Here is a 22095-nt window from a genome sequence, read left to right on the forward strand (position 1 = left end):
CTATAGAATCTATCTTTATAGACTTGAGTTTCAGTGTAGTCACGTCTGATCTATATTTAGCTTGCTTTGTTACTTGATATTTTTGTATGCTTTGTCGTGCATGGGTGATCAGGCTAATCATCACAAGAATAAACTTCCCCAAATCGTGCTGTGCTTAAATAGGCCTCAAATAAAGCATTCCGGGTCAGATTCCCGAAGTCTGAACCCACACTGGCTACTGACTCACGTCCCAGAGACACCCCCTCCACAACCCCTTTGACCAGAGTAAATGTCTTGTGCAATATGCAAACGAGCAACACGGAAAGACACTGGAGCTGGGGTTCCCTTAGCACACTGCTGGTTAGTCAAGGCTAGAAGGAGGAGACATCCCTAGCAGTGGCCTCCCCAAGACCAGTTGCTTCAGGGCAGCCTCCCAAAGAAGGCAGACCTGACCGGGTGGTAGGTCCAATGCTCTGAGAGACACACCCCACCACTCCTCCTTGGCACTTTTATCTGTCTATTTTCCAGCCCTGGCTTTGAAATCTGGAAATGCAAAGGACTGGGAGTCCAGCAGGAGGAGCAGGCAGGTCCGAGGCGCTCTATTCTCCAGAGCCTTGGACAAGGGGTTGAACCTTATTTCCCTTTAGTTTAAATGTATCACTACGCGGCCCAGGTTGAGAGCTCTCCAGCCTCCCATCTACCTGCCCGACTTCCACACTAGATTGTGCTCTGCCCTGGGGATTTTTATTTATTTATTTATTTATTTATTTTTGGTTTTTCGAGACAGGGTTTCTCTGTGTAGCCTTGGCTATCCTGGACTTGCTTTGTAGACCCGGCTGGCCTCCATCTCACAGGGATCCACCTGCCTCTGCCCCCCTGAGTGCTGTAATTAAAGGCATGTGCCACCATGCCCAGCTCTGGGCATTATTTTAAAATGTCAGAGTTTTCCATACCTACCCTCAGCTCCAAGCCAGCCAGGGGAAGGCATAATCTTCCCTAAAATGCACCAAGTGCCTCTGCCAACTGCTCTTTGGATACCACCGCTGCCGTCAGAAGTTCTAGAAAAGCCATTCTCTCACCAGGAACAAAGCTTTTTCCATCAAAGCTGTTTTCAGGAGAGTATTTACTAAAGAGTTCATGGGGAAAAGGGGGAAGGAGGGATGAAGGAAAGGAGGGGGAGGAGGAGAAGCCACTCCTAGGGGATCTGAGCCTGTCAGAGATGGCCTCAGATGGGGTGGGGGTGGGGCTGCCCAGGTGGGCTCTTACTAGCTAGGGTGCACTAGACTGCAGGGACACTTCAGGCAGCCAGCTCCTCCTGGCTCAGTTTCCACCTTTCCTCCCTTTTCACTGTGGTAATGGGCCCTTTAAAAGATCCCCAGTGCAGCTGGGGGTGGAGGTGGGGGGGGTGGCGGGGTGCCTTTAATCCCAGCTGTGAGTTCAAGGCTAGCCTGGTCTACAAAGCAAGTCCAGGACAGCCAAGGCTACACAGAGAGATCCTGTCTTAAAAAAAAAAAAAAATCCTCATTGTTTTCCCAGAAACCCTCTTCTAAACCAAGGTCACTGCCTGCAGAAGGCTTCTTAAGGAGACCCTCTCCTCCGTCTATTTAAAGCTTATATTTGGCATCTTGTGCTGCTCTTTGTACTGTATTAATCTTACAGTTATTTTTCTCTAAAATGCATAACTCTCGGCCTTCCAGGGGTTTCCACGCCCATATCTTTGCAGTGAATTCTGTACTTACTGTTGTTGCTATTGTAGTTGTTGAGAATTCCACAGCGGAACAGGAAATTTTATGTAGCGTTGCTAGAGACTTAAAGTTTTTGATTTCTGAATTTATTGTTGGAGTTAGTATGTCATTAGAGGGAGAAAGGGCCCACAACAAACGGGCCTGTTGGCATTAGTAACAGTGGAGGCACCGTGTGCTCATATATAATGCATAAGTCTGGGTAATGGATACTTTTCGTTAGTCATAAAAGGTTTAAATGACTCACAGATGTGTGGCCCTCGCAGCTGTTCCTCCCCGGCTAATGGCGCTGGCTTCAACTCAAGAGTTTTGTCCCAAAGTTGTCTGGCAGCAGGCACAGTTCTTGTGATATTCCCTTTGAGGGGAATCATTCACTGTCAGCACAGCCTAAGTGACAAACCACTGAAGACTGGAGGTAGAGGCTGGCCAGCAGGCCAGGATGGCTGTGTCCCCCACTGCTCCCTGAAAAGGATCCTTAGCTGCAGAATTCTCACCCCTATTCAACTCAGGCTGTTTTGTTGATAAAGTCTTTTTCTTTCTTTCTTTCTTTCTTTCTTTCTTTCTTTCTTTCCTCCTCCTCCTCCTTCTTCTTCTTCTTCTGGGGGAGGGGCGTGCTTGACACAAGATCTCTCTCTATGTCACCCTGGCTTGTATGCAAGTCACTTTGTAGACCAGGCTGGCCTTGAACTAAAAGAGACTCCATCTGCCTCTGCCTCTGAGTGCTGGGATTAAAGGCATGTGCCACCATGCCTGGCATTGTTTTATTTATTTTTAATTATATATATTGTGGGGGCCAAAACAGATGCCCTGCAGCTGGAGCTACAGGCGGTTGTGAATTGCCCAACATAGGAATTGCCCTCGAACCCAGCAGTTACCAGCAGTTTAGCAGCAACAGGGTAAGGCTCCGAGAGCCCCAGAGTAGCTTAGAGCTGGGGAGAGAACTCAGTTCATAAATTGCTTGCTTTACAGACTCGGGGGGAATCTGAGTTCAGTCCCCAGAAATTATCTTTGTTGTTGTTGTTAGATTTATTTAGTTTGTGTGTATGAGTGTTTTACCCACAAATATATCTATACACCACATGCTTGCCTGATCCCACAGAGGCCAGAAAATGGTGTCAGATGCCCTGGAGTTGCAGACAGATGTAATCTACCCTGTGGATGCTGGAAATTAAATCCAGGTCCTCTGCAAGAGCAACAATGGTCTTTATTTTGTTTTTTTGATTTTTGAGACAGGGTTTCTCTGTGTAGCTTTGGCTGTCCTAGACTCGCTTTGTAGACTGGGCTGGCCTTGAACTCATAGCAATCCCTGTGCCTCTGCCTCCCAGGTACTGGGATTAAAGGTGTGTGCCACCATGCTCCGCCCTTTATTTATTTTTTATTACACTGTGTGTGTGTGTGTGTGTGTGTGCGCGCGCGCGCGCGCGCGCGCGCGCCATGGACATGAATATAAGTGAGAGGACAACTTGTGGAAGTCAGTTCTTTATTACCACTATGTGGGGGCCTGGACTGAACTCAAGTCATCAGGCTTAGCAGCAAGCGCCTCTACCCACTGAGCCATCTTGCTGGCCCTCGCCCCTCAGCTTCTGTTTATCTCATTTCCTTTAATGCTGGGTACTCGGTTGTGACAATGGTGACTGCTTGTCCTGGAAGGTGACCTGCTGTCCTGCCCCCCTTCTCCTCCTCATTCTCACTAGTGGCATTTTGAGCAGCTCTGAGTGGTGTGACTTCCATGATGGTTTTGTCTGAATTCTATCTGTGAGGGGGCCCTGGGCGGGGCTTGGCGTGTCATTCGCTGTGACCGATATGGACCCTGCACCGAGGTGGTCTTAGAGAACAACGGTGAACAAACCGATGCAACTGATGGTTACATGTGTAGGTGGGGGAAAAAATGAAGACCACGTATGGAGAGCTGTGTCACAAGGAACATGCTCCAGACGCAGGCTCAGGCTGCAGGACCCTCATCCTGATGAACCCACTGGACGACACGTGGAAGGGATCGGCACCCCCATGGACAGGCCACGGCCTGGGCTGGCCTTCAAGATGGCGGAGGAACGATGATTGTCATGCACCCCACGTGCCCTGGCTGTCTGCCTGAGCTGGCACTTTACCCCCCACCTGCTTGAGCATGGCAGTGTCCTGATCCTCGCCAGGTCAAGCTTCCTTCCCTATGCCATGCTGCAGGGGACTAATAGGAGTTTCTTTAAAGGTCTTTTACTAGGAAAGTCTACACCAAAGCGGGAACAGAATTTCAAGCCCTTACATGCCCTCATAGACCCTTTCCATCCCTTCCATTTCTGCCACATGGTTGAGGTGGGGGAGTGAGGATTTCAATCAAATTATAGAGGGGTTTGTTTGTTTGTTTGTTTGTGTTTGTTTTGTTTCTTTTTCTTTCTTTCTTCTTCTTCTTCTTTTTTTTTGGGGGGTATTTTTTTTCCCAAGACAGTTTCTCCGTGTAGCCTTGCCTGTCCTGAACTCACTCTGTAGACCAGGCTGGCCTCGAACTCACAGAGATCTGCTTCCTCCTGCCTCCCTAAATGCTGGGATTACAGGAGTGTGCTATGTCCAACTGACCAGGGTTTGGTTTTGGGTTTTTTGTTCGTTTGTTTGTTTGTTTTTTCTTTTTCAATATAACACAGGAATAGGGCTAGAGAGATGGCTCAGTGGTTAAGAGCACTGACTGTTCTTCCAAAGGTCCCGAGTTCAATTCTCAGCAACCATATGGTGGCTCACAGCTATCTATAATGTGATCTGATGCCCTCTTCTGGCCTGCAGGTGTACATGCAGGCAGAGCACTGTGTACATAATAATAAATACATATTTAAAACAAACACAGGAGTAGAGTACTCCCAGAGCTCAACCCTCACGGCTTGGTCTAGCCTCAAACTATGACCACAGCTTCTGGCAGTCCCAGTGCTAGCTCGGCACCTATGCCTGGGCATACACTAAGGTCTTGAGGCCCCCTTTCCAGGGCTCCCACCATCAATCTCATGGTCTGTCTCTTCCCCACGTCCTGCCTCTTATATCTACACTCTACCATCTCGCAGGTCCCTTGCCAGGGTTCTCCAAGGGCTGTTTTTCCTGCCTATGAACTCAGAGAAGGTGGGGTATCCTGACTTGGATGCAGAGGCACTTAACATAACCCTCCTTCCAGGCCTCTGAGATGTCAACCACTCTTGTTAGCTGTTGTGAGCTGCACTCCCCCCCCATCCCCTCATCCCCACCCCCCCCACCCCACTCCCCCCCCCTTCCCCAGTCAGGGTTTCTCTGTGTAGCTTTGGCTGACCTGGACTCCCTCTGTAGACCAGGCTGGCCTCGAACTCACAGCGATCCGCCTGTCTCTGCCTCCCAAGTGCTGGGATTATGGGCGTGTGCCGCTGTACTCCGCTTGTTGTGAGCCTCTTATATCACAGTGTTTCCAGGCTCTTTTGGAGAAGAGGGAGAGAAGAGAGAAAAGGGGAGTTGGGTTAGCACCTTACCTCCTTCAGCATTATCCCTGCCCAGCCTTTTGCTAAAGAAACCATGTTGTGCTGGGCAGTGGTGGTGCACGCCTTTAATCCCAGCACTTGGGAGGCAGAGGCAGGTGGATTGCTGTGAGTTCGAGGCCAGCCTGGCCTACAAAGCAAGTCCAGGACAGTCAAGGATACACAGAGAGAGACCCTGTCTTGAAAAAAAAAAAAAACCTTAAAAAGAAAAGAAAGAAAGAAACCATGTTGCAACATCTTGAATCCTAGGATTGGCAAACCACTGCGTCACAGACAAGTTCTTGCTCCTTTTTTGTTACCCAAGTGTGTAAGCCTGACTCTGGGGATCTGGGCATGCTTGCTTGGCTCTGAGACCAGCAGAACACAAGCTATTCAAACACAAAATGGGTGTTTATTTTGACTCTACAATGGACACAACAGGAAAGACTTCTGCTATCTTTTCTTTGTTTGTCCCTTTGTTTGAGACAGGGTCTCTCATATAGGCCTGGCTGTTCTGGAACTTTCCTCTGTTGATGAGACTGGCCTGTAACTCAGAGATCTTCCTGCCTCTGCCGCCAGAGTGCTTGGGTTAAATATATTTGCTACCACCACCCAGCTGGCTCCTGCTATTTTTGTTGGTGGTGGTTGGTTTTGGGGTTTTGGGTTTGTTTGTTTGGTTTTGAGATAGGGTTTCTTTATGTAGCTTTGGATGTCTTGTTCTGACTGCCAAGGCTTCAAGGTTCCGAGGCCCCCCTACTCTTTAAAGTGAAGCACTCCGGGCCCCTCCCATCCTTTTCAACTTTGGTTGTCCTGGAACTTGCTCTGTAGACCATGCTGACCTCTAACTCAGAAATCCACCTGCTTCTGCCACCCAAGTGCTGGCATTAAAGGCGTGCACCGCTACTGCCTGGCAGGCTCCTGCTGTTTATAAGGGCTGAAGTGACTTTGTATACAACCTGCTTGAGTCAGTGCGCATCTGCACCACATGTAAGGGGGCAACATGCCAGGGTACCAGTGACAGAAGAATAGGAACTGTATCCATGCATGTCAAACTGGTTTTAAAAGTCAGCAAAAGAGGGCTGGAGAGATAGATGGCTCAGTGGTTAAGAGCACTGGTTGCTCTTCCAGAGGTCCTGAGTTCAATTCCCAGAAACCACATGGTGGCTCACAACCAACCATCTATAAATGAGATCTTCTGGCATGCAGATAGAGAACTCATATACATAAAATAAAATTCAATAAATCTTTTTTTTTTAAATCAGCCAAGGAAAGCAGTACCAAAGCTCATAGTATATGGCTCGAGTCAGAATCTGGAATGCCAACCTAACGCAATGACTCAAAGCCCAAGCAAGTTCAAGCCACACAAATGCTCTGGTAGCAGTCTTTAAGAGAGAACAGGAAAACAACAGACACCTCACCCCCAACCTGAATGTGGGGGTAACCACCAGCTGGAGTACCCAGGAAGCACCAGCTGTGACCATGCCTGGGGCTGCTTGCCATTGTCTTTCAATGGGCAGTGAGCCAACTGCCAAGAGGGTTGGGACAGCCCAGAGGGGGCAGTTCTAAGGCAAGAACGGTTCAAGTCTCATACTTACTCTTCAGATCATCAAGTACTTACCCTTGGGGCTAGATAGATGACTCAGAGGGTAGGAGCTGCCAAGCCCGGTGACCTGGGTTCTGTCCCCTGGATCCACATCACATAGTAGAAGGAGAAAATCTGCTGCAGGTTGTCCTCATCTCCACATGTGTGCTTTGATGTGTGTGTGTGTGTGTGTTTTTGGGGGGGTGGGTGTTTCAAGACAGGGTTTCTCTGTGTAGCTTTGGCTGTCCTGGACTCGCTTCATAGACCAGTCTGGCCTTGAACTCACAGCAATCCACCTGCCTGTCTCCCGAGTGCTGGAATTAAAAGCATGTGGGCTGGAGAGATGGCTCAGTGGTTAAGAGCACTGCCTGCTCTTCCAAAGAACCCAGGTTCAATTCCCAGCACCCACATGACAGCTCACAACTGTCTGTAACTCCAAGATCTGACACTCTCACACCAACGGACATAAATTAAAATTAAATAAAATACATTAAAAAAAAAAAAAGGCAGGGGTCCCGCTCAAACTAAGGCACCAGCCAAGGACAATACAGGCCGTAAACTTTAAACCCGACCCAGATCTAGCCAATGGTCAGAACATTCTCCACAGTAGAGTGGAGAGTGGGATATGACTTTCTCACATACTCTGGTGCCTCACATTTGACCATGTCCCCTGGAGGGGGAGACCTGGTGGCACTCAGAGGAAGGACAGCAGGTTACCAAGAAGAGACTTGATACCCTATGAGCATATACAGGAGGAGGTAATCCCCCTCAGGAACAGTCATAGGGGAGGGGAATAAGGGGAAAATGGGAGGGAGGGAAGAATGGGAGGATACAAGGGATGGGATAACCATTGAGATGTAACAAGAATAAATTAATAAAAAAAAAACTAAATTAAAAAAAAAAGGCATATGCTACCACCACCCAGCTGTAATGTAGTAGTTTATATTTTTGATTGTGAGCCTAGCCTTTAATAGCTGAGCCATCTCTCCAGCCCATGTAGTAGTTTAAATCAGTGTAATTCATGGATCTCTGTGAGTTTGAGGCCAGCCTGATCTACAAAGTGAGTCCAGGACAGTTAAGGCTACAGAGAGAAACCCACAATTTGTGTGTGTGTATGTAATTCCACTCTTCAGTTTATCCAGGCTATGGCTCAGATCTAGCAGTCACTGCTACTGCAGACCAGCACAAAGCTGAGCGGGTCTGACATCACTTTGTTTCTCTCATTTTATAGATCCCTCTGGCTGGTTGTAGACTGGCAATTAAAGAGGCTTGTGGTACACAGCCATTCCTAAGGGTGTTCCACAATAGACAACATCCCTCAGGCCTTGTTAGGGATGAGGAGCCACAGATGGTAATCTGAAAGCACCATGACACTTCACTGTGGCCCCTGGGGGATGCCACCAAATGACACAGACTCTACACAAATAGTCAGGGTGTCACCAATTTATTTTCTGGAAGGTGTGAAAGAAAATAACCATACACCAAGCTTTGCGACTCTGACTTTTATTCTCACAGGCAAGAATTCATGGGTCCGGCACGGGGCTGCCCTGAGGTGAGCTCAATGCCGAGGCGACTCTCGTCCTGAGGAAGGTTGTGGCATCCTGAACTTAGAGAGATCCAGGTTCAGGTCGAGGAAGGTGTACGTGTGGTAGTCATGATGCTGCAGGTTCTTGTAGGTGCTGGTGTTGGTGGGCTCTGTAGAGGAAAGTGACAGGAGAGCTGTCAGACACATGTGTGTGTGGGCACCGAGGGAGCGGAAGTCTGCACACTGCCGGCCTATGATGTGTGAATGCTCTAACTAGGAGAGACCTTGAGAACCCTCTATCTTCAAATACAACATAAAGGAGTCGCCTGAGAATTTCTGTTGAAACTTAGCATCGTTCCAGCTAAGTGTAACCACAAAGTACAGGAGGCAATGCTGTCGCCATAAAACCTCTAACCCTGCCACAGAAGCCTCCCAGAGTGAACCACACACAGGAAAAGACTGCCTTGTTTGTTTGTTTGTCTTGAGACAGGGTCTCTCTGTGTAGCCTTGGCTGTCCTGGATTTGCTTTGTAGACCAGGCTGGCCTCAAACTCACAGTGATCCGCCTGCCTCTGCCTCCCGAGTGCTGGGATTAAAGGCGTGCGCCACCACGCCTGGCATCAGCCTTTTACCTTAAATGGGAAAATGAAAGCTATATGCCTAAACACTTGATAATCTTAAAATTCAAAGTGGGAGACTGAAGTAAAAGGACATGGTTCTCTTGCAACACGAATGAAACAAGACAGGAGACAAAACAAAGCTAGCGGGGCCCACAGGGCAAGGTCTGGCCTAAGACTCTTCCCAGCTCTCGAACAATCAGGGAGGTAGAGCTATCTCAGTTTCTGCTCACACTGCACAGAAAACACACACACACACACACACACACACACACACACACACACACACACACACACACACACACACACACTTAAATATGCATTTCCCTATTCCAATCTAAAAGCTGTTTCTCATAATTTAATTTCACTTAAAAAAAAAAAAGAACGAAAGGATGTCTTATAGAGCTGGCGTCTTCTCTTCCTCACCAAGCTGGAGACCTTCACGGTGCTGAAGGCATACCTCAAGCCATGGACATGGTTATCACAGGGGAGGCAGCAGCCGATGGGAGCTGGGGGTTACTAGCTCTATCGGTAACAGCCCATCTGTAAGCAAGGGGTTTCAGGCAGGGACCACTTTGTGAGCCTCAGCTGTCAGCAGAGGCTTGGGGGGGTAGGGGTGGGGAGGGGTTGGTGAAGGCAAGTTTGTTTCCATGGTGCTGAGTGCAGGACCTGACACACTGGCTAAGGTCCATACCAAGATCACAGGCAGCCCTGGGAGTTGTTGTTTCCCCAGAAACAACCTAGAGATCCCCAGCCCAGATTTTCATGGTAGGTTTGAGGCACTCCCCTCCAGACGAGATCAAGTCTGAAAACTGCAACAGCGTCAGAAAGGCAGGTCCTGAGGTCTCAGGAAGTCTGGCAGGCATGGTACCTGGCAGATTTGTGAGAGAAGGGAAGCAGAAAAGGAAGAAAACATAAATGCTGTCGCCATCCTGGAAGAGCAATAGGTAGCACACAGGGTGATGCAAATTAGGCAAGGATGGGCTGGGAATGATGCACAGGCGCAGGAAGGAAGCCTTGTTAGTGATGCTGTATCTTAAAGCCTCCAGGACCCGTAGGTTCTGAATATCAAAGCATTCCTGTTTCCCAGGGAGCTTCCCCGAGGATGTGACTACAGTAGGATAGAGTGCTGTCCTGCTAGACAAGGCCCTCATCAGAAGCTCACTGTAGGAGACTGAACAGCCCAACGTGCTGTGCGGTGAACAGACCGAGGATGCAGTCCATGGCTGCCTACCTGCTGACACTTGCTTCCTTTTTTCTTTTCTTTTTTTGAAATTTTGAGACAGTTTTCTCTGTATGTCCTTGGCTGTCCTGGACTCACTTTGTAGACTAGGCTGGCCTCGAACTCTCAGTGATCCACCTACGTCTACCTCCAGAGTGCCGGGATTAAAGGCATGCGCCACCACGCCCAGTGACGCTTGTTTTCATTAAGGCCCCTATCTAGTTCAGTCCACCGAGGGGTATCACCGCCAAGTGTGGCCACTCCTCCAAAGGACTTCCACTCAGCAGGATGCTGGACAAGTTCATGAACTACCTGTGTAGACACCCTCAGGGCTAACTGTGGTGATGCTAGACTTTCAGTTTCCATAAATTATGCCATCTAGGAAGTAAACGAGGCCAAGCGGTGCACACCTGTACCCAGCACCTAGGAGCCAGAGGCAGGAGGATCAGGAGTGCAAAGCCAGTGTTAGCTACCTAGCAAGTGTGAAATCAACCTGAGCTTCATATGACACTGTGTCAAGAAAGAGGGGGGGGGGGAGGAAAGACACTCCTTTCTAAACACACAGAAACTCAAGAGGTCAAGGAGAGTCTGAACCAAGGCAAGGTGTACCCTGTGTGTCATCTGGGACTTCCTGGGCTGGGCCTGCATCAATGGGCGGGGCTTCACCGACTGCCTCCTGGAACTGCCTCTCCAGCTGTGGTCCTGCTTTTTCGTCAAAGGTATCTTTCTTCTGGGCAGGAACTGTCTTCGAATATCTCCCTAGTTTCTGATCTTCCAAGGTCTCCTCCTTGGCTTTTGAGAATCCTTCTGGCACCTGCTTCTCCAGGCTTTCCTTTCTGATCAGGGGAGAGGCTGCCTTCCATTCGGGCTCTGGCACTTCCAGCTCCAGGTGTCTGGCCCCTCCGGCCCCCGGGGCGGCAGCTGGCAGCTGTTGTACACTGTCCTCCTGTGTTCTCATTGTGGGCACTGGGCCACTAGTGAGCTGGGCAGATGGCCTGGTTTTTGTGTGGTCGGGTAAGATTCCTTCGGCTTCAAATGGCTTTGGCCTTTCCTTCCCTGTCTTATTTGGTCTCGGTTTCCCCCGCTGGGGCTCTTCCTCTACACTTTTCTCCGAAATCTCAGTGGATCGTGAACTGGGTGTTGCAGGCCTGGACCTGGTTTCTCTGTGGTCTTCTCCAAGCTTGGTGAAGGTCCCTTTCTTCTTTGGCTGTAGGGACTTCTCTGGGTAGGAGACGTCTGTGTGTGGCTTTTGCACCCTGGCTTTCTCTTTTACAGGAGCCGTTATTTTAGGGGCTGCATTCTCAAAGGCACGGGAGGCCTCTGGTTTGGAAAACCCTGCCTTGCCTTTGCTTGCCACTTGGTGACGAACGTCTGAGTCGGGTTCCTCTCCATCGGAGTCTGAATCTGAGGAGCTGGATGAGGAAGATGAGGGTGAATCACCTGTCACCTTCTGCGGAGCCTCAGAGTCAGAACCCCGTGCTCGGGGTGGAGATGGAACTTTCTGGGGAAACTCTACCAAAGTCTTTCTTGACAAACGCTTCGGAAGCCCTTCGTCTGTGAGCAGCCGGCTGCCACCAGGGTGCAGGCCGGCTACGGCCCCACCTGTGTTCTCCACGGATGGGTAAGAACCGGGTGGAGATGTGCTTGTGGACAGCGCCGCTGCCGTGTGGGTGGCTAGGAGCTTGCCCCTCTCCTCTGCTCCCACCACATCTGGGAAATGGCATAAAGAGGAACATTTATTACTTAATGAACAACTCAAAGCCATAGACATTGCATTGCGTAATGAGCGTGTTATAGTGCTGTCCAGGTAACTGACTCAGGTAGGTTCCAGGCACCTCTCCTCGTGCTGGGGCAGTGGAAGAAACTGCCCCTGAGCAGAACCTTCAAGGAGGGGCTTTCTCTCCAACAGGACTCAATTTCTCACACTCATGGCTTCCCGGATGATGACTATTTTTAAGTGACTTCATTCAAATTTACAACGGTTAAACTCTAATGCAGATATTTTCAGTTGACCATATAAGTTTTACAAATGCACAATTTCTTTTTCTTTTCTTTTCTTTTTTAATATTTATTTATTTATTATGTATACAATGCTCTGCCTTCATGTACACCTGCAGGCTAGAAGAGGGCACCAGATCATATTATAGATGAGCCACTATGTGGTTGCTGGGAACTGAACTCAGGACCTCTGGGAGAACAGCCAGTGCTCTTAACCGCTGAGCCATCTCTCCGGTCCCCCAAATGCACAATTTCTTGACGCGCTAAAACTGCTCAAGTATTTGGTACTTCTCCAATATTAAAAAGGTCAGAGTTTGACCTTTCTGAACAAAACAGCCAAGGTCTAGACGTAAGTCTGGAGTGTCCCTGTGAGAAGAGCGGGCGGGAATGGCAACAACTTTTCAAGCAAAGTTGCCCTAAAAAGGAAGAAAAATCCTCAAAATCACACAGGCCACAGGGGGATTTCTTCCAGAAAGTCCAAAATAATTTAATACCACACATGTCACTGGAAACAGATGTTAAACTGCAGAAGAAGCCAGATAAATTGTAATAGAAAAATCTTACATTTCGTAGTCATTTATGAAAGCCCTCTACGCCCCCAAAAATCCCTTTAAAGCTAATTTCATTTAGTCTTCTCAGGTGTCAATCTTTCCTTTTGTTTCTTTTTTTTCTTTAAGACAGGGTTTCTCTGTGTAGCCTTGGCTGTTTGGACTCACTCTGTAGACCAGGCTGGCCTTGAACTCACAGAGATCCCCCTGCCTCTGCCTCCCAAGTGCTGGGATTACAGGCGTGCACCACCACTGCCCAACAGATGTCAATCTTTCTAACCATTCAGATGAGAAGATAAACACAGGACAAGTTATTAATCTGGTAAATTGCCCTCTGAGCCTGAAGTGGGAGCGAACAGTCTCTAGATGAGCAGATGTATAGAGTCCTTAAGACAGGCTACATATGCGCTAAAACCACCTGCTCCTCTACGGTGCACTCAGGCCCCTCCCACCCATCTTATCATCCCTCACAAGGGGAAACCTATGATTAGCTGGTAGAGTAGGAACAAAGAAAAGTGAAGTTTCTCAAGCCAGGGAGTGACAGACACCATCAAAGGAAATGACCATCGCCAGATTGGTGGGTGACAGGTGGAACCAGCCCTGGCTCACAGACAGGCTACATCTGCTTGGCCTGGCTACCTAGAGTAGAGACTGACATGATGATGCGGAGGCCACTGCTGCATAGTACAGTGGAGCAGGGCAGTACACACTTGCTCTCTCTGAGCTAGGAGCGCACAGCTCAGAATTCCCAACAGCCTCACGTATGACTCCCTGCCTCCTAAGCCAGCTAGCCCACTCAGCTACTCCACTGGTATTTTTCTGAACTCGACTAATACAAATAGGAGATGACCTTAGGGCCAGGGTGTGGCTCAGCTGGCACAGTGCTAGCTTAACATGCAAGAGGCCCTGGGCTCCAACCCAGCACTGCACTAAAGTGGGTGTGGTGGTATTTGACTGTGCACCTGGGTTCAAAAGCCACCCCCAACACAACGCGCGCACACACACACACACACAAGAGAGAGAGAGAGAGAGAGAGAGAGAGAGAGAGAGAGAGAGAGAGAGACAGACAGACAGACAGACAGACAGACAAAGAATGAGAATAGAAACTTACACTATAGGTTATTCACCTATAAAACCAGAAAGAACATTTCAGACAGGCAGACCTGGCTTGATAATGAGACATTACCGTACATAACAAGAAGACCTGAACTGTTTCTCTTCTTCTCATTGGTTACGGGAAGAATTCCAGGGAAAGGCTAACAGATCCAGGAACTGGTTTTGCTTTTGATGGAGGGTCAGTTTCTGTCCTGCCCAGCCCCAGCCCTGTCTTTGAACCTCAGGCCCATGTCTGCCATATGGATCTACAGTTGCCACCATGAACCATCATCCACAGCAAGCCTGTGTTCACCAGTGGAGTAGATCACAGAAGGTGAACGTGCCTCTGAGAAGCACACTGCATGGACACAGGATGCAGCACCCCTCGTGGCATTCTAGCTAAAGACTGGCTTCTCCTGGCAAACAGCCTCATCAGCCACCTGCTGCCTACCCCAGACTCCTGCAGGCTCTCTCGGAGCACATAAAGGGAGGTGCAGGGGGCTGCTAGCTCCGCAGAGACCACAGCAGCCTACACAGCCAAGTCTACAAATACATTCTAATGGTGCCAACCAGTTCCTCCCCGTTGCCTCCCCATCTCCTCTCAAGACACAACTCAAGTTTCTAAATCTCTTTTCTGTTCAGTGGGGCGTGAAAGAAGGCTCAGCAGTTAAGAGCACCTACTGCTCTTGAAGAGGACCCCGGTTCAGTTCCCTGCACCCATGTTGGGTGGCTCACCTGCTAACTCCAGCTTCAGCGATCCAACGACCTCTTCTGCCCTTTGTAGGTACTGCACTTATGTACACAGCCACACACACACACACAATCACACACACACATCCACATAAATAAATGTGTGTGTGTGTGTACAAATAATGAAGCAGCAACCCTACAATATTCCTATGTAGTGTCAATGGCTTATAAAACTAACCCAGGAAACAAAGCACACTTCCAAAGGTACTTTAAACAGACCAGGAGAGTGAAGTCACTCAGATGTCATAGGCTTAGGATTACATGTGTGTACAGATTAAAAAAAAAAAAAGAATGCAGGAGAATCCAGATTACACCCCCACCCCCAGAAGACAGCACAGTGGCTGAAATATAGATTATGGGCCAGAATGTCAAAGTCCAAAGCAAACTTTGCTGGCAGGATACCTCATCAGTAAGAAGTGTGCAGGGTGACACATAGGAAGTGTTCTGAACAGTGCTCCCTCTGCCCCAAGGCTGTGGTTAACATGGCTAACCTCTAGTTTTAGAACTGACACACTTTTAAGCCTGGACTGAAGCCTAGATGGAGAAATAACTTTGGCTTTACACTCTTTTTTTTTTTTTTTTTGGTTTTTCGAGACAGGGTTTCTCTGCGTAGCCTTGGCCATCCTGGACTCACTTTGTAGACCAGGCTGGCCTCGAACTCACAGTGATCCACCTGCCTCTGCCTCCTGAGTGCTGGGATTAAAGGCGTGTGCCACCACGCCCGGCGGCTTTATACTCTTAAAGAGCTATACAAAAGCAAGGTGTGAAAGCTGGAGAGATGGCTCAGTGGCAAAGAGTACTGGATTGCTTGTTCTTCCAGATGGCTGGGGTTCAATTCCTAGGACCCACTTGGCAGCTCACAACCATCTGTAATCAAGACCTTCACAAAGACACACACGCAGGCAAAACGTCATTGCACATAAAATTTTTTTAAAAAGTAAAAATCATACACACACACACACACACACACACACACACACACAAGGTGTGATGATGCACACTTGTAATCCCAGCCCTCGAGAGGATCAGGAGTTCAAGACCAACATGTACTACATAGCAAGACCATGGGGGTGGGGGGGATAGAAAGAAAGCAATGTACAAATTACTCAGCTAGTTACTGTACAAAGGTGGCCTGGTGACTGGATTCAACAAACAGCAAAGAAAAGCCAGGCCTGTCTCCAAGAAGGGCCTGTGGGAGTGCCCTGATCCTGATGTGTGTCAACAGCTTTCCTCCATTAGGAAGCACATGTTGGTAAAGATGGCGGCCCCCAGAGTAGGGCATAAAATTCCGCCCTCAAGGGCAGGCCTTGACCCTTGGGCAGGGGACTCCCACCCAAGGGTTCCCAAAGCCACTCTGGTTCAGATGGATTCTAATCCCTAGCACTGCCAGAGAAAACAGGCCCACATGTGGCTATTTAGAAGTGTTATCTCCCTTTCTTTGTATAGAGATCATTTAAAATTATACTATAGAATTGTAGTATGCACAGAAGGCAATTTCTTTCTTTCTTTCTTTCTTTTTTTTTTGGTTTTTTCAAGTCAGAGTTTCTCTGTGTAGCCTCAGCTGTCCTGGACTCACTTTGTAGATCAGGCTGGCCTCAAACTCACAGCGACCTGCCTGTCTCTGCCTCCCGAGCGCTGGAATTAAAGGCGTGCACAACCGTGTCTGGATTTTTTTTTTAAAGACATATTTACTTATTGTGTATACAATGTTTTGCCAGAAAAGGGCACCAGATTTTTATTATAGATGGCTGTGAGCCACCATGTGCTTGCTGGGAATTGAACTCAGGACCTTTGGAAGGGCAGGCAGTGCTCTTAACCTCTGAGCCATCTCTCCAGCCTGGCAATTTATTTCTAAAGACCATCTTCCACCCTGAAGTATATTGCCATTCACAAAATGCATGAGTGTGCACTTGAGTGGACACCCACCCACCCCACAGCCTCATCAGCCCAGGGCACCCGGGAGGTGACAAAGATGCAGGCTCAGATGGCTGAGGGGCAGGGGCAGGAGCTCTACAGGAATCCAAGGCCAACCCTCAGGCCAGGCCCCCCTTCCCAAACCTTCCCAGGACGACACCGCTTCTATTCCCACAGACACCTGTTTTTATGTATAAGGCTCTTGGGTCCCAAAACCCACTTAGTCTAAAATCATGTACCTAAAAGAGAGGATTCTAGTCATAACTTAAAAATCCCCTTGAGAAGAAGACACAGTTACTATTGAAACCGGAGTCACTCACTAGCAAGTAGTCATAAGCATTCCAGGCTGTGCAAGACCCTCGGCTCAATCCACAGCATGCAAAAATAAACAAAAGACCATGCCAAATATGGCGCACAAGTTAGTTGACATTCTTCCGCAGACATTTCTTAGGTAGATTGGAATTATCTTTTGTTATTGTTTTAAGTAGTCCTCGTGTTTAATATTTCTATTTTTCTTTTTCTTGTTTGTTTTTTGTTTTTGAGACAGTGTTTCTCTGTGTGTAGCCCTTGCCATTCTGGACTCGCTTTATAGACCAGGCTGGCCTCGAACTCAGAGATCCATCTGCTTCTGCTTCCCTAGTATTTCTAGTTTTCAATGTATCCAAAAGGAAAAGAGTTCTGTATTTTAAAAATTGGGCAGGTCTTGGCATAACTGAATCGTGTTCCTATGGAACTCAGGCCTGGACACCTTTGCTATAGGACTTATAGAGGAGTGTGTGTGTGTGTGTGTGTGTGTGTGTGTGTGTGTGTGTGTGTGTGTGTATAGGGCAGGAGAGGCTGTGGGCAGGCACTGTCTAACACTGCAAACATTTAACACCCACTGATAGCCAGTACTCAGACAAGGAGAAAACAATAGAATCTCTATAGTTTCACACACTCAAACTGAGGAAATGCTATTTTAGTGACACTAAGACCAAACTTAATTACTATTCCATTGTCTCGTGTTAAGATGGAAGCTCTGCCAAGAAGCAGCTCTGCACAATTGTTCAAGGGCAGATCAGCCTCCATGAATAAGGAACTAAATTCAATGAACCTGGTTCATGATCCATTAAAAAAAAAATGAGCAAGGCATAGGAAATAAAATTATTCTCAGAAGAGAAGCACTTAAAATGCATTACAGTTCCTGCTTGCCTGGTGTGAGGCTATCCTACGCTGACACTGAGGAAGGGAAAAATGTGACAGAAATCAAAATGATTTCCAAAAGGGCTGGAAATCAACCAGCCAATTGCAGCACAACAGAATGCTGGCTCCTAATTCCCTCCCTGAGGTCATGATGATGTCCCCCAGCCAGTGATGGGGGACACTGGGAGAACCCCACTAGACTCTTAGAGAGACAAGGAAAGCCAGAAACCAGAGAAAGGAAAGTAGGGCGGGGGTCTCCTTACTTCAAGCTAGCATGGGTTTCTGAGAGCCTCAGAAAGGCCAGAGAACAGCTGGGTGTGGTGGTGCATGCTTATAATCCCAGCACTGGGGAGGCAGAGGCAGGCAGATCTTTGAGAGTTCGAGGCCAGCTGGTCTACAAAGTGAGTTCAGTATAGCCAAGGCTACAAAGAGAAACCCTATCTCAAAAAAACAAAACAACAAAAACAAAACAAAAATTAAAAAAAAAAAACAAAAGCAAAACAAAACAACAACCAGACAAAAAAGAAATGTCAGAGGCCTCTGCTCTCCCTGCTGAGCTGGGCATTTAGAAAGCACCACTCAGGCTGGAGAGATGGCTCAGTGGTTAAGAGTGCTGACCGCTCTTCTGAAAGTCCTGAGTTCAATTCCCAGCAACCACACGGTGGCTCACAATCATCTATAATGTGATCTGATGCCCTCTTCTGGCCTGCAGGGGTACAGGCAGGCAGAGCACTGTGTTCATAATAAATAAACAAATCTTTAAAAAAAAAAAAAAGCACCACTCTATCTCTAGAGCTAACAGAGTCGAAGCCTATACCACTGGTCTGGTCTGATCGTCCAGCAGACTATAATCTGGACACTGGGACGATTAAGAGCCGTAGGTTATGTGGCTGGCCAAACTCATTTCATGCTATTGACTTTGCATTCTTTGCCGCCCCCCCCCCCCCCCGCCACGCCACCATCTTTAAAAAAATCTCACCTTTGGGTGTGCTTTGCTTCTTGGGAATTGGTCGTGTTCCCTTTTCACTCTTCCCTGACTCCGTAGAGAGGGGCACTGTAGAAGCCAGTTCTCGGAACACCCTTGCCTCCAGGAGCACAGGCTGAGGAGAGTGAACAAGGAAGGATACTCACTTTGGTAATAGCCATTATAATGTAAACACTATGTATTAATATTCATGTGGCACATTTATTACAATGTTCAGACCATATGGGAATTATGACTATTATGAAAAAAAAAAAAGCTACAAGAAAAATATGCCCAAGTTCCAGTACAATCACTATTAACATCTGGGTAAAAATTTCCCAAAATAGACACTTTTAAAGTTTTATTAAAAATACTTTGGCCAGGCAGTGGTGGTGCACTCCTTTAATCCCACCACTTGGGAGGTAGAGGCAGGAGGGCCTACAGAGTGAGTTCCAGGACAGCTAGAGCTGTTACACAGAGAAACCCTGTCTCGAAAAACAAAAAACAAAAAACAACAACAAAAAGACTTCGTTATACAAAGCGTCAGGATATCTTGGAGAAGAGCCTAGTCCTGTGTTCTGCAGGAACCTGGGGCTCAGGGGTAGGGGGTGCATGAGAGGCATGTGCTGCTGGAAGAAGCTCTTGATGCCACGTGTCCTGCAAAGCCCCAGTTAGACCTGCCTTGACATGCGGGGTGGGGTGGGGGTTGCTGACCTCTGCCATCACCTCACACCAGGATACCGATACACGCCAGTCCAGCCTCCTGGGTCCTAAACGCAGCAGCCCGTTTATCCTACTGCTGATTTTATTTTAACTCTACAAAATACTACGGTTATTCTATTTGCAAAATTATCTCCCCATACTTAGTCAAGCTGCAGAAACATTATCTACTAGTAAACACAATGTAGCTAATTGCTTCAGAAGTGTTACAATGTGAGAAAATTTTTACTGTAATTCCCCCAGGCCACTGCAAAGGTATGCGCGAGATCCTAGGATGCTTCATGCAGGGGCCTGAATGGAACAAGAAAACTACTTACATGATGATTCTCCAGTACACAAATTATGTGTACCGATACACGTTGGAGGGGGGGGGCGGGGAAGCGCTAAGAACAAGATACCTGGAGAAGTTACTAAATAGTGCCCATTAGACGACGGGGACCCTCTGTCACCGGCATTTTATTTTGCTGTGAGCACTTCCTGTTTGGGGCCAGTTCAATGACAGCTCTTGACAAGCAAGCGCAAGGCTCTAGAATCCATCCCCCCCGAACCCAACCTAAACAAATCCCAACACTGGGTTTGCAGAGAAAGCCAGGTTTAGTTTTTAAAGCAGCCAAGGAGCCTCAGCTTTACTCCTGCAGAGAAAGCCCGTCTCTCCGCATCAGGTGAGCACAGGCCCTGGGACCCCTCACCGCACCGAGCCCACGGGTGCAGCTGAGGCTCGGGCTGGGGGCTGGTAGGTTTCGTCCCTCTCGCCCTTTTTACCTTCAGCGCCCGGATTCGTCCTCCCCGGAGCAGAAGAGAGACCGCCATGGCCCAAACGCCAAGCCCCGAGGTCGCACCTAATTACGTGACCTGCGCATGCACACGCTTCACCTAAGGCTCCGCCCTGCGTTCACTTTCGCCAATGGCCGACCAAAGCGGGCCCAAGAGTTTGCGCGCGCATCCCGGGCGGGCCCCTCACGGGGCCACGCCCCTTACTGTGTCCACCAATCCCAGGTTGGAGCGCTAGGGGTCCGCCCCTGGGCAGGCTCTACTGGAAGTCCTGCCCCTCCGGTTAAGGCCGGTCCACCTTGCCCTGATCTCACCCTTACTTAACACTGCAATTTACCAATGCTGCACAGCTAAAATCATGCCTTTTGCGTTTCTGGCTCGACTTGAGAGTCTTTTGTGTTTCGTGTGGTTTTTGTGAGTTTGTTGTTGGTGATACAGTTCGGTGGTGGTGCGCTTGCCCGGTAGGGGCGTGACCTTGTACAAACAAACCAGAAGCTATAGGGCTAGTCAAACCTGTGCTTTATAGATCAACTATAGGGAATATAATCAACTGATTAACTCCCTAATGAAGGCAGAAACCCCCACGCCCACCCTCACCAGTTGGAGACCAAGCCTTAAACGCACAGGGCGTTTTTGGAGAACCTTCATATCAAAGACATAGCTGTGGAGTGTGTGTTATTGGTACACACGGTATGCAGTGCACTGTAAGTGTTTTATTCAGATGAATGTATCCACACCTCTAATTTACACCAAGGAAAATTCAGTGGTAGTGAAAGTGTTCAGGACGTTGGGGAGAAAAAGTTCATTAGAGCTATTAATGCTGTGTATAGGCAGACAGGCAGAAAAGTATGACGGGAGCCAAGCCCCGAGGAGCTTTCAGGCCCCAGAGACAGAGCATGGCCAAGTCTCTGAAGAGTGGAGTCAGCCTAGATGGGAGAGGTTTCTGTGAGCGGGGGGGGGGGGGGGGGGGGGGGGCAGGGGGGGCAGGAGTGCTACATATACTGTAGGCGGAGTAGAAGCTACATTCTTACATCGCAGCCTTATGAAGTCCTTGCTATTGACTGGAATCAGGCCTCTGAGCAACATCAGGAAATTCACTCAGGTGGCAGGATAAACTGGCAGAGCCAAGAGCCGCCTGACGTTGGCAGACCATAGGATCGGCAAAAGAATAAATGCTGGGCCCTGGAGAGATGGTTTGGTGGTTAAGAGAGCCGCCTGCTCCTCCAGTGGTCTTGAGTTCAATTCCCAGTAACCACATGGTGGCTCACAACCGTCTACAATGAGATCTGGTGTCCTCTTCTGGACTGTAGGTGTACATACATGCAGACAGTACACTGTATACATAATAAATAAATCTTAAAAAAAAAACAAATGCAAGTCTAGACAACAGTGAGAACACAACCTGTTGTCTCTGAAGAAAGAAGCCACAAACAGATCTGCTCCTCTTCACCTGACTCTTGTCTCCGGGGACATTCCTGTTCAACACCCTGAAGTGTACTTACTTTTTAGGCAAGCAAATAATACTGACCAGAACCTCCACTTCTCACATCTGACCAATCACACAGTGGAGGAACTAGATGACTCAAGAACAAACAAAAGGGAAAGACTCCCCAGTGGGAGAGTTGTCTGCTTGTCCCCTTCCAACCCCCCTTCCTGAGGGCTCATGACTTGGAAGCTCATGGTCTCCAGGGTAGTGATTTGGAATAGAAGCAGTTGGAGGTGGGGCCCCTGGGAAGTAATTCATCTTAAGGGGTGCAGCTATGAAAAGGGACCAATGTTGCTCATGTGGGAATCTAGTAATGCTCATAAGAAGGGTGATGTTTTGGGGGTGACTGGCTTGATTGATTTGGAGTTTCTTTGAGACAAAGTCTCCCTATGTAGCCCAGATTGACCCGGAACTGATTCTGCCCTTCCTCCTTCACCCCCTTCTTCTTTTCTTTTTCTTTCTTTCTTTCTTTTTTTAAAAACAGGGTTGTTTTTTTGTGTGTGTAGCCCTGGCAGACCAGGCTGGCCTTGAACTCAGTGA

The 22095-nt window shown here is 48.4% G+C and overlaps 1 protein-coding gene across 1 annotated transcript; it reads right to left on the reverse strand.

Annotated features, from left to right (window-relative positions):
* Positions 1 to 8251: 8251 nt before the first annotated feature.
* On the reverse strand, positions 8252 to 20219 carry NDUFV3 (NADH:ubiquinone oxidoreductase subunit V3). The gene is made up of 4 exons (XM_084755086.1): positions 20061 to 20219; positions 18594 to 18714; positions 10737 to 11837; positions 8252 to 8459 (listed from the first exon to the last, which is right to left on the reverse strand). Exons 1-4 carry the CDS (start codon positions 20106 to 20108, stop codon positions 8323 to 8325), a joined length of 1407 nt encoding a protein of 468 aa, XP_084611212.1. The 5' UTR covers positions 20109 to 20219; the 3' UTR covers positions 8252 to 8322.
* Positions 20220 to 22095: the final 1876 nt, after the last annotated feature.

The sequence above is a fragment of the Acomys minous genome, assembly GCF_964271855.1.
Source record: "Acomys minous genome assembly, chromosome: 13".
Taxonomy (NCBI): domain Eukaryota; kingdom Metazoa; phylum Chordata; class Mammalia; order Rodentia; family Muridae; genus Acomys; species Acomys minous.